This window comes from Fonticula alba, assembly GCF_000388065.1.
Source record: "Fonticula alba strain ATCC 38817 unplaced genomic scaffold supercont2.15, whole genome shotgun sequence".
In the NCBI taxonomy this organism is placed as follows: Eukaryota; order Rotosphaerida; family Fonticulaceae; genus Fonticula; species Fonticula alba.
Window position 1 is genome coordinate 105,783 of NW_009242985.1, and position 11,780 is coordinate 117,562.

The 11,780-nt window shown below is 70.8% G+C and overlaps 3 protein-coding genes across 3 annotated transcripts in view; 2 read left to right on the plus strand and 1 right to left on the minus strand.

The window, feature by feature from the left end:
* The window catches only part of H696_05901 (hypothetical protein), a gene marked incomplete at both ends in the record, with an annotated part of 13,981 nt that extends 6,559 nt beyond the window's left edge, over nucleotides 1-7,422 (plus strand). The window contains 11 exons of the mRNA XM_009499677.1: nucleotides 130-572; nucleotides 678-859; nucleotides 1,016-1,173; nucleotides 1,269-1,466; nucleotides 1,780-4,368; nucleotides 4,706-4,999; nucleotides 5,245-5,681; nucleotides 5,821-6,049; nucleotides 6,312-6,859; nucleotides 7,028-7,195; nucleotides 7,363-7,422. Of these exons, the coding sequence (XP_009497952.1) occupies nucleotides 130-572; nucleotides 678-859; nucleotides 1,016-1,173; nucleotides 1,269-1,466; nucleotides 1,780-4,368; nucleotides 4,706-4,999; nucleotides 5,245-5,681; nucleotides 5,821-6,049; nucleotides 6,312-6,859; nucleotides 7,028-7,195; nucleotides 7,363-7,422 (5,306 nt within the window). The remainder of the gene's footprint in view (nucleotides 1-129; nucleotides 573-677; nucleotides 860-1,015; nucleotides 1,174-1,268; nucleotides 1,467-1,779; nucleotides 4,369-4,705; nucleotides 5,000-5,244; nucleotides 5,682-5,820; nucleotides 6,050-6,311; nucleotides 6,860-7,027; nucleotides 7,196-7,362) is intronic.
* Nucleotides 7,423-7,741: 319 nt separating this feature from the next.
* H696_05902 (hypothetical protein) lies at nucleotides 7,742-10,715 on the plus strand (the record flags this gene model as incomplete). The annotated part of the gene is made up of 10 exons (XM_009499678.1): nucleotides 7,742-7,767; nucleotides 7,894-7,997; nucleotides 8,337-8,470; nucleotides 8,593-8,761; nucleotides 8,835-9,070; nucleotides 9,200-9,367; nucleotides 9,479-9,636; nucleotides 9,707-9,807; nucleotides 9,977-10,394; nucleotides 10,547-10,715. The coding sequence occupies 10 exons, from the start codon at nucleotides 7,742-7,744 to the stop codon at nucleotides 10,713-10,715; spliced, it is 1,683 nt and encodes a 560-aa protein (XP_009497953.1).
* Nucleotides 10,716-10,766: 51 nt separating this feature from the next.
* The window catches only part of H696_05903 (hypothetical protein), a 3,212-nt gene continuing 2,198 nt past the window's right edge, over nucleotides 10,767-11,780 (minus strand). Inside the window, exon 5 of the mRNA XM_009499679.1 lies at nucleotides 10,767-11,736. Coding sequence (XP_009497954.1) covers nucleotides 11,089-11,736 — 648 coding nt within the window. The 3' untranslated portion in view covers nucleotides 10,767-11,088. The remainder of the gene's footprint in view (nucleotides 11,737-11,780) is intronic.

Genomic DNA, 11,780 nt, shown 5'->3' on the forward strand with positions numbered 1-11,780 from the left:
GGGCTGGTGCCAGGGCTGCCGGCTCCCTTTGGCCTCGCGCGAACTCCGGCAATGTCGCCGCCCCAGGAGGGGCTCACATCAACCACCCCGGCCCCTCGCCCCCCCCCCCCCCCCCCCCCCCGGATCCAGACCTGCTGCAGGGCGACCTGCGCGCCGACCTCCTGGCTCCCCTGGTCCAGAGCCGGGTCTTTTGGAAGCTCTCACGCCACGAGAATGTCACCATCCAGCTGGCGGCCTACCAGTTTGTCGGCCGGCTGCTCGGGTGTGGCAGCCTGGCCGAGGCGGTGCTCTTCGGCCCGGGGCCGGTGGCCAGCTACCTCCTGCGCACGGCCCTGGTCTTCCCGCAGGTGACCCACTGGAATGTGCATGCGCCCCTGCTGGAGGCCATCTGGCAGCTGGCCGGCCAGCTGGTCGGGGCCCCGGCGGCCGACCCCCCCGGGCCCGGGGCCGCGGCCGTCGCCGGGGTCGACCTGCGCAAGGCCTTCTTCCCGAGCGTCACCAACTACGTGTCCCGGCGCCTGCTGCCCGCGGTGGCGGTCCTGCGGGCCATCTTGGCCGCCTGCCCGAAGGAGGTGTGTCCCCATTTGCCGTGGTTCTCCCACGCCGGCCGATGCCGCCTTGCTGACGACGCCCGATGCGCCGGTCCCCCCCCCCCCCTCCCCCCCCTCCTGGCACAGCAACTGTCCGGGCATTTCCCGCCCAATCTGGCCACCGCCCTGGCCGATGCCTACTCCCTCCCCGGGGCCACCGACGAGTCTCTGGCCCGGGATGCGGCCATGCCGCGCTTCTTCATCCAGCAGCAGGCCCCCCTGGCCCGGGCCCTGCTGCTGGCCTCGGTCTGCTGGATGCATGGCCACCTGTGCGTCCGAGCCGGCCCTCGCCCGCGCCGCGGACACCGGCCGTTTGGCTCTCTCCCCCTCCCCCCCCCCCTGCCCCCCCTTGTGTTCGAGCCGGCCCCACACGTCCACTGACCCCGGTTCTGGTGGCCCCTGCCATCTGTCACGCCCCTGTCCAGGCCCCAGGAGCAGAGCGCGCCCATCGTGGCGACGGTCCTCCGCCGGTGCCTGCTGCCTGGCCGCCCGGCCGCCACCGAGGATGGCCCCCAACTGGCCATGGACCTGGTGCTGGGTCTCTTCGAGCAGACCCCCTCCGGCGCCCAGGCCGACCAGCTGAGTGCGTGCCCCCCTCCGTGGGCCCTGTGGCTGGGGTTCTTGTTGGCCGCCGCCGCCGCCGCCGCTGTTGACTGATCTTTTTTCTTCTTTTGCCAGCCGTGCTCCTTCGTGATGCCCTTTCGGCGTGCCTCCTGTCGGACGCCTGTCCGGAAAAGCGTGCGGCCTTCCTCGGCCTGATGGCCGGGGCCACCGCGCGCAGCCCCCACTGCGAGCCCCTGGCACATGCGCTGACCCGTGCCCTGCTGGAGGACCACTTGGCGCATGCCTGCGGCGCGGCTGCCTCCTCGGCCGCCGGTGCGTGCATGCTCCCTCCATTTTGCCTTTCTCTTCCTCCTTTCCTCTTTTTTTCCGCTTCCTCTTCTTCCTCTTTTTCTCTTCTTCCTCTTCTTCTTCCTCTTTTTCTCTTCTTCCTCTTCTTCTTCCTCTTCTTCCTCTTCTTCCTCTTCTTCTTCCTCTTTTTCTCTTCTTCCTCTTCTTCCATCTTTCTCTCCTCTCCCCCCTTCTCCCCCCCTCCCTCTCTCCCCCCCCCCCTCTCTCCCCCCCTCCCTTTCTCTCCCCCCTCCCCCCGCACCCTGACAAATACTCACACTCGACCACGCGAACCCAGCTGTCACTCGCGTGGAGGACGCCGTGCGCATTGTGGCCCAGATCCCGGCGGCCGGCGTGGCGGCCATCGTCGATGCCCGGCTGGCTGACGAGCTGCTCGGGTGCCTGGAGCGCCACGGCGACGCGCTGCTCTGGTCCCCGGAGCCGGCCGTGTCGCCGGTGTGGCTGCAGATGCTGGACCTGCTGGGCGAGGCGGCGGCCGGCCCGCGCGCCGACCGCCTGCTGGACCTGCTGGAGGCGGCCCTGGACACGGGAGCCCCGGCCGGGGCCGGGTTCCTGCACGTGTGCCAAGTGCTGGAGCGCCTGCCGGCAGCCGACCCGGCCACCGGCCGGCCGGCTCGCGTGGAGTCCCTGGTTGCCGCCTGCCTGGAGCGGGCCCTCTTCTTCACCCCGGAGGAGGGTCCCTGGGCGGATGGGCCGCTTCGGAGCCTGGCCTTCGGCCTGGCCCGGTGCCTGGGCCCGGCCGATGCGCCGGCCGGGGACGGGCTGCTGGCCGTGCTGCAGGCCGACGACCCGGAGCCACCCGCCCTGGAGGCCTTCATGCGGCTGCTGACCCTGTCGCTGGATGATGGCCCCTCCTGCCGGGGGCTGGGGATCTTCCTGCGCCTGGCGCAGCCCGGCGCCGATGAGCACCTGGCGCGGCTGCTCCTGGCCCCGGTGGCCGACGCGTGCTGGTTCGACTCGCTGGACATGCTTGGCCGGCTGTCCGAGGCCCTGGCCCGGGGGGAGGGCCCCGCGTCGGGCCCTGCCGGCGATGCCCTCCGGGCATTTGCCCTGCGGACCCTGCCGCGCTTCGAGGCGACCCTCAGCACGACGGCCCACCGGGGCGGGGCCCCGGCCCGGCGCCACATGGACCTGGCCCTGCGCACGGGCGCGGCCCTGGTGCGGCTGCTGCCGGCCGAGCAGGCCCCGGCCGGCTGGGCCGCCTTCACCCACCGCCCGGCCTTCGACCAGGCACTCGGGCAGCTGGTCGCCCGGGTCCCGGCGCCGGACCTGGCCCTGCAATTGGGCGGCCATGCGGCCGAGGTGTACCACTTGCTCTTCAATTACCACCGCGCGCCGGGGCTCTTCCCCGGCACCCGGTGCCCCTGGTCGGATGGCATGGCCGACCGGGCCCCGGCCCCGGCCCCGGGCCCGGCCTCCCCCGACCACGACCACGACCACGACCACGCCCCGCCCGTGGAGGACCCCCTGGCGGCGGTGGTGACCCTGGCCAGCTTCTATGGCGGGCTCCTGGAGAGCCTGCACCAGGCGGAGGTGCGGTCGGCGGCGGTGGCCGGCCCGGCGGCCATGTCGCCGGCCGAGCAGGCGCACCTCGTGTGGGGCCTCTTCGCGGGGCATACCCTGGCCACGGTGCTGGCCCCGGTCGGCGGGCCGGTCGACCGGGAGCTCGACGGGCCGCTGGGCTTCGTCCGGGCCTCCACCCCGGAGTCGGTCCTGCGCCGGTGCCTGGCCGGGCTGCCGGTGCCGGGGCCCGGCGACATGCCGGCGCTGGTCCGGCATTTGGCCACGCTGGCCGAGGCGGCGAGGGCGCTGGCCGGGCCGGTGGCCGACCCGGCCCCGGAGGCCGGCTGGCTGGCGGCCCTGCTGCATTGGGCCATGGCCGGGCTGCGGGCCGTCGCCACCCCGGCGGCCAGCAGCGCGGTGCACCTGCTGCAGAGCCTGCTCTTCGAGGCGGCCCTGGCGGCTGTGCTGGAGGCCGCGGCCGAGGCCGACCACCCGGGCGCCGGGTCCACCAGCACCGAGCAGCCCCCGCCGGAGCAGCAGGCCACGGTGCCGGTGGTGGCCGGCCTGCTGGCCTCGCTGACCGGCCTGGCTGGCGATCAGTCCTTCGGCGGGACCGGGCTGCGGCTGCTGGCGGCCCGGTGCCTGGGCGCGGCCCGGCACCGGCTGGCCACCGGGCACCATGCGCGCCTGCGGTCGCTGCTGGAGCAGGTGGCCGACGAGGCGGCCCTCCAGACGGAGACCCTCTTCAGCTTCTCGGCCGACAGCCTGACGGCCCCCTTCTCGCTGATCATGCTGTCGGCCCTGTGCGAGCAGCTGACCCAGGCCCCGGAGTCGAATGACTTGCTGTTCTATGTGCTGCGCATGCTGGCCCACGCGCTCCGGGCCCACACGCTGCCGGCCCGGTCGGACTATGACCTGCTGTGCGCGGTGACCGTGCTGGGGCTGCGCGTGGTCCGGCGCTTTGCCGAGCTGTCGCTCATGCAGCGCGCCGGCACCGGCACCGGCGGCCTCAACCTGCTGGCCCTGCGCTTGAGCTTCGAGACCACGGCCCGGCTCTTCTCCGAGGAGAATGTCGACCTGCTGATCGGCGCGTCGGCCTGGGCCCGGGACAGCTGCCTGCGCGAGTGCATCGGCCTCTGGGCCGAGTGCTCCGGCCAGCTGGACGAATTCGCCCCGGATCTCCCGTACCCGGAGGAGGCCGACATCGAGCACCTGCCGGGCCTGGCCCTGGAGCAGGCCCACCAGCCGGAGTACGCCGCCCCGGACAGCGTGGCCTTCTGGCGCGTGGCCTCCAATGATGCCGCCCACCCGATGCTTTTGAAGCTGCTGCTGTCGGCGGTGGCCTCCTCGGCTGCCGGGCACGGTGCGTCGCTCGGCCGTCCTCCCCCCTGGCCCTGCTCTTCCTCGGGCTCGCTCGCCTGCTCCCTGCCCGATTGCCGCTAACACGCTTTGCCCCTTTACCCGGCCGGTGTGCGCGCCCGCGTCCCTTTGTCCGCGTCTGTCGGGGCTCACCCCCACTCGTGCCCCTCTGTCCATGCGCCCATCTTCCCGGATGCACCCGCCTGCCACACATGCCTGCCACACACGCCTGCCATACCTGCCTGCTACGCACGCCTGGACGCCCCTGGCCACGCCCGGTCACACATGACACACACATGACACACACACACACACACATGGTACACACGACACTAATGCAGCCAAGCGCACCGACCTGCCGGTTTTCGTGTCGCGCTTCACCAAGCTCCTGCCGACGGCCTACCTGCTGGACTCCTTCTCGGACATCGAGTCGGGCGACACATCGCATGGGATCTCCCCAACGGAGGAGCTCCTGTCGGTGGTCCGGCTGATTGTGGATCGCACGGCGCCGATCATCGTCCGGCACTCGTCGTACCTGCTCTTCCGGCGCTACCTGCTCCTGATCTCCGAGAATGCCGACCTCTTCCAGGGCTCCAACGCCGTGGGATCGGCCGACGGCGACTCCCAGGACCTCGGTACGGCCCTCCCCTCGCCCCTGGCCCTCATCGCCCACCTACCGGCCCGATGGTCGCCGCCGCCGCCGCCGCCGCCGCCGCCGCCGCCGCCGCCGCCGCCGCCGCCGCCGCCGCCGCCGCTGCCGCCGCTGCCATCGCCTCCGGGCACGGCACGCGCATGCCCTCTGATCGCGCTAACCCGGCGCCTCTTCCCGCCTCCCTGGGGTCTGCCCTCCTTACCCCCCGGCCCCGGCGCCCCGCCCCAGCCGAGGACAACTGCCAGCCGGACTCCTTCGATGCCTTTGTTCGGCGGATTTTCTCCACCCTCCTTGGCGGCTGGCTGGTGGCGGCCGCGCCGCCGGGCCAGCAGGCCAGCCTCCTGGCCCTGGCCGAGATGGGCTCCCTCTCGACCGACGACACCAGCGACATGCTGTTGTCGACGGCTCCGACCACGACCACCGGCGGGCCTCGCGCCCCGGGCCCTGCCTCCGACGGGGAGTACGACTCGGACTCGGAAGATGAGGACCAGGACGCCGACGGCCTGCTCGGTGCCGCGGCGCACGCCGCCACCACCCTCCGCCCGGAGGCCCCCCTCTTCGACATGATGCTGGACGCCACCTCGCCCTTCCCCCGGCTCAAGCCGTCGGCCACCCTGTCCACCCTGCTGGCGGCCATGGCCCTGGCCGATTGTCTGGAAGCCTCGGTACGTCCTGCCTGTCGGCGATCTTTCGCTGCCCTGTCTGCCTCGGGTCCCGTCTTCCTGCCTCGGGTCCCGTCTTCCTGCTGATTCCCCTGCCACCTGCCACTCGCTCCCCGCGCGCGCATGCTCCCCTGCGTGACAGCCGTCGCGCTCGTCGCGCCGGGACCTGCGCGCCCGCATCCGCAAGTCCGCCCTCTCCGGGCACCTGCTGGACATCGTGATGGCCACACATGTGGCCCTCGATCGCCAGGGCGCCCGGCGCCTGGGTGCTCCCTTCAACGTCAGCCAGGCCTACTGCCTGGGCCTGAAGGCCCGCATGGCCGAGCAGCACTACTCGCCCAGCGAGTACCTGCAGGCCGCGCGCGTGACCGGTGCGTCGTCGCCTGCCCCAGCGCCGGTCGGGCCGGCGGCCTGTCCCCTTGGCCCTGCCGCGCCTGATCCCCTCTCCTGCACCCATGTCCATGCACATGTGTGCATGTGCGCCCATGCACACGCGCACATGTGCATGGACACATACTTACACATACACACCCTCACACCCACACTCACACTCACAATCACAATCACACTCACACCCACACTCACAAACACAATCACACCCACACTCACAATCACAAACACAATCACACCCAGATCTTGAACTCCTGTCCAGCCCGGATCTGCTGCTGCTGCTGAGCTCGGTGGCCTACTTCCGCTGCCTGCAGGCCTTCCCCTCGGCCCTGCGCTTCTCCTACTTCGACCTGGGCGTCAGCCACCCGACGCGCGCGCAGTTCCTCAAGAAGATCACCAGCGACATGTACAGCCCGCGCATTGTCTCGCACGAGGTGGACGTCGTGCGCCAGATCAATGCCGAGGCCCGGGCACGGGCCGAAGAGCGCGCCCGGCGCCATGCCGAGGCCATGGCCGCTCGTCCGGTCAACCCCGCCCTGCCGGCCTACCTGCAGCAGCAGCAGGCCCTGCCCCTGGCCGACGAGGAGCCCTTCCGCCTGAGTGCCTCCTCCGGCCAGCGCACCATCGCCGCGAGTTACCACTTTGAGGATGCCCAGCTGTCGGTGACCGTCCGCATGCCGGACTGCTACCCGCTGCTGGAGGCCGCCGTCGAGCCGGGCGAGGGCAAGGGCGTCAGCTCGGCCCAGTGGCACCGGTGGATGGCCTCGGTCCGGTCCTTCCTGGCGGCCCAGGTTCGTGCAATGCCGTCCCCCCCCCCCTTGCTTGTTGCCGCCTCGCGGTGTGCCTCTCCCTCCATGTGCCCCGCTATGCGCCTTTGCTGACTCCCCTCCTTCTGCGCGCGCGCGCGCGCGCGCGCTATCCACACGCACGAACCCTGGCCTCCTCCCATTCACACGCAGAATGGCACCATCGCCGATGCCCTGCAGCAGTGGTCCACCGACGTCAAGCGCCGCTTCGATGGCGTGTCCGAGTGCACGGTCTGCCAGTGCGTCGTGCAGCCGGTCGACGGATCCCTCCCGCGCATCACCTGCCACCAGTGCCGGAACAAGTTCCACTCCGCGTGCCTGGTACGTCATGCCGCCGGGGCCCCCCCCCCCCCCCCCCCCCCCCCCCCCCCCCCCCCCCCCCCCCCCCCCCCCCCCCCTCCCCCTTGCGATGAACTCCCGGCCCCGTCACATCCTAACGCTCTGCTCCTCTACTCGATCCCCCGCCTGGCCCGCCGCTCGCGCCGCAGTTCAAGTGGTTCAAGAGCAGCTCGCAGTCCACCTGCCCCCTGTGCCGGCACTCCTTCTGATGGAAGGCTCCCCCCCAGAGGGGGAGGGCCGCAGGGCAACGGACGCCCCCGACGACCGCCCGTTGGCACCTCGGGGCGGCCAGCCCAGCGCCCCCCACAGCCGGCCGATCCTTTTGTGCTGGGCCGCCGTTGCTTTGCCCATAAAATATACACAGACACATACACACGCATACACATACATAGACACACGAGTACCTCGATCGCGCGAGCCCGTTGCCTCTTTCTTGTGGGCTCTTTTTCCCTTCCTCCCCCCGCCGTCGCCCTCACCCTTGTGTGTGGCTGCGTCCTCCCTCTCGACGCCGGGTGCCGGCCGGTCAGCATGGACCGTTTCGATCGCCAAGTCAGGTACGCCGCCGGGCCAGTGCCAGCCCGAATTTCCTTCCATGCACACACCCCTCTCCCGCACCCCCGCTTGGTGTGACTGGCGCTGACTCGCTTGCCGGCCCCTGGTGGTGTGCGCTCGGCAACCAGGATCTGGGGCCCGGACGCCCAGGCTCGGCTGCAAGGGTCGTCCGTGCTGGTGGTCGGCTCATCCGGCCTGGCGGCCGAGGTCGTCCGACAGCTGCTTCTCTGCGGTGCGCCCATCCCCCGGGCATTTGCGCTGCTCATGTCGGGTCTCTCGCGTGTGCCCGATTCAGCACCCCCGCCCCGACCACCTGCGCGCGTGAATGCGCGGCCACACACACACACACACACACACACACACACACGCGCGCTGACCCACACGCCGACTTGCGCGCTAACCCACACGCCGACTCGCACACTGATCGACACGCCGACTCGCACACTGATCGACACGCCGACTCACACACTGATCGACACACCGACTCGCACACTGATCGACACGCTGACTCGCACACTGATCGACACGCCGACTCGTGCACCAACTCGCGCGCTGACCCACGTCCCCGCAGGCATTGGCCGGGTCGACTGGGCCGGTTCCCCCGGCGCCGAGGCTGGGGCGCACTTTTTCGCCGGCCCGGATGACGATCCGCTGGAGGCCCTCCGTGAACTGAGCCCCGACAGCACGTTGGCCCTTGTGACTGAGGTGCGCCACAGGGCCGGGAAGAAGGAGGAGGGAAGGGGAAAAGGAGAAGGCCGCCTCGCCATGCATCCGCAGTCGGCCTCCCACTCACCGGCACCTTGTTGGACCGCTGCTCGGCCGCGCAGGCTGCCCTCCAGCTGCTGGACCTCGGCCCCTACGATGCCATCCTCCTGGACCATGTTCCGCTGGACCGAGCAGCGGTGCGGGCGCTCGAGGCCTCGCCGGCGCCGGTGGTCCTGGCCACCACGGCCAGCATGCACGGCCTGCTCCGGCTATGTGGGCCAGACATTGTCAGTGCGTGTGCCCTGGGTTAGCCTTGGCCGGGAGCCCTGGCCGTTGCCTGCCTCGATCTGACCCCCCCAGCCAGCCTTCGAGCCGCCAGCCAGCACGACGAGCCCGGCGCGCATGCACCTTCGGCTAGATGACCGGCCCCCGGCGGCGCTGCGCCTCTGGGCCGCGCGCCTGGCCCGGGGCTGGCCACAGCTTACGGCCTCCGAGCGTGCGGCGCTTCCTTTTCCGCTGGTCCTCGCGGTGGCCATCCTCCAGGCCAGTGGTACTCCGCAGGGGGCTGCGGACGTGGATGCCTGGCCGGAGCCGGGTCAAGTACGTTTGCCATGACCCATGCTCACCCATGCTCACCCATGCACACACACACACACACACACACACACACACTCACACACACATATGCATATATGCTTTGGCCTTCGCGTCACTGACTGGCGCGACCAGGGCCTCGATCGACGGGCCCTGCGCTCGGCCCTTCGAGGGCTCTTCCCCTCGGGCGAGGGCTCCCCGCCGCGCTGCCTGGCCGAGGCCGAGGCGGCCCTGTCCTTCCATGCCCTCGGCCGGCAGACCCGGCGCGAGGTCCAGGCCTTTGAGGCGCTCCTTGCTCGCCAGGTGCGCACCATGCGCTCTCCCGTCCGCCTCATACGGCCATGGGCCCAGCTCCTCCCCCTCCCCTCTCTCTCACACACACACACAAACACACGTCTCGGCTCGCGGGCCCAGCCGCCAGGCGCGGAGGCCGGCCCGGCTGCCGACGTGTGGCTTTTTGCACGGGCCGTGGCGGCCTGCCTCGCGGCCGCCCCCTCGACCATGCCGCTCGGCTTCGCCCCCTTCGAGGATATGGACTCCTCTGCGGAGCACTTCCGCGCCCTGGAAGACATGTACGTGCTGGCACACGCCCCCGGCGCCCATGCATCACCGAGTGGCTGACCGGACGACCGACCACCCCAGCTACCGCCGCCAGTCGGCCGCCGATACGGAGCAGCTGCTGGGACACGTGGCCCGGCTGCCGGTCCCGGGCCCGGAGCACGCCGTGTCGGCCATCCGCGCAGGTGCGTCTGCTGCTTGCCGGAGAGCCTCCTTGCTTGTCCCCCCTCCCCCTCCCTCTCTGTTTCTCCCTCTCCGCCTGCCTGCCTCCTTCCCCCTTTGCCGATGACCCACTGCCCCGAAGGCCGGCCCATGCTGACCTTCCTGCGGCTGTGCTTTCTGCGTGCCGGCCAGGCGCTGCGTCCTTGGCTCGGGACTTCCAGCAATTGGCCTTCCGCCGGGTGTTCCTCAGCCAGGCCGGTGCCCTTTCGGATGACTTTCCCCTGCTTGGCTCGAGCCCGGACGCTGTGATGGCCGCCCTGGATGCCGGCCTTCCCGGGCCGGCGGCTGTCGGCCGGTCGCCGGCCATCCAGGAAGCCGCGCGCGCCGGCGCGTCGGACCCCCGACTCCGGGCCCTTCTCCTGTGGTATGCCGCGGGCTTGGCTTGCCTGGCTGGCGGCGAGACCCGGCTCGATGGCATGTCGATCTTTCGCCAGGACAGACGCCTGGCGGCTGCCCTCCGCCTTGTCACGAATGTGGAACTGCGGGAGGTCCTTACGCAGGAGGACCTCCTTGGCCTGCGGGCTGCCCTGGCGGCGGACATCCGATGGCTGTACGTGACCCATGCCCACATGCATGTCCTCACACGCCCATGCACATATCCCACATACATGGACACATGGACACATGGGCCCACCTGGCGCTTTGGCGCCCCCGAGCAGCAGCTCACTCCGCACACACGTCTGACACAAAAAAAACACACAGAGCCAACTCCGGCGGCGCTGAAATCCATGTCACCGCGGCCATGACCGCCGGGCTGGCCGTCCAGGAGCTCATCAAGATCCTCGGGCGCAAGGGCGTCCCCGCCACCGGGACGGTCTTCCTCAATAGCCGGCACCCGTCGATCCTGGCGACCCCGGCCACCGAGCACTAGCTCCCTCCCCCCCCCCCCCCCCCCCCCCCCCCCCCCCCCCCCCCCCCCCCCCCCCCCCCCCCCCCCCCCCCCCCGTCAAAGCACTCACACTCACCAACACATGACAGCATGGACACGCGCATGCGAATAAATGCACATGCATGTATTCGCCGAGGCACATGCATTCGCCCCAAAGGGCGCCAAGGCCAGGCCGGGAGGAGGGGAGAACGCCATCCACCAGCGCCGGGCGACACCAACCAGCAGTGCCGCCACAGGGGGAGTCCCGCAAGGGAGGGCGCGCCGGGGGGGGAGGGGGGGGGGACAGGGCCGCGCACACACGAAGCCCCGCCCCGGCTCCCTCAGCCCCCTTCGCCGCCAACAGTGATGCCCACTCTCACAGGTCGTCGCGCAGGGAGAACGTCCGGGGCGGGGCTTCCGGCGCCTTGGGCAGGCCCGGCTGCGGGGCTTCCAGATTGTCCGGGTCGGCCTGGAGCTGCTCCAGGCGCTGGCGCAGCAGCTCGGAGTTCACCCGGAGAAGGAGCTGCTCCGCAGATCGCAAGGTGAAAATGGAGTGCTTCACCATCAGCGCATGGTAGAGGTTCAGGTCATCGCCGACGGCCGCCTCGGCCAGGTCGGTCTCAATGCGATCCAGCGAGGCATACTCGTCATCGAGATCCGCACGGTACCGGGCCTGGCGCGCGCCGATGTAGGAAATCAGGCGCTTGACCACGGCGATCTCATTCTCCACGGAGAGCGGGCGGCCGTCCAGCAGGCGCAGCGTCACCGCATGGGCGTACTCCGTGTCGGTGAGGGTGCGGTCGCGCTCGTCCGGGGTCATCTCCCACAGGCGGAAGTAGGCCATCAGGGCCGGGTCCTCGGTCGGCATGCCGGTCCAGTCGACGGTGAACTCCGAGTACTCATTGGTCGTGGAGGACATGCTCTCCAGGAAGTTGTCCGGGAAGAAGTTGAACACCGGGTGCGTGCGGGCGATGTCGGAGACCGACATCTTCGGCATGGGGACCACCACGGTGTCGGCGTGGTTCTGAAGATGCGGGAGGATGCGGGGGGATACGGGGGGGGGGGGGG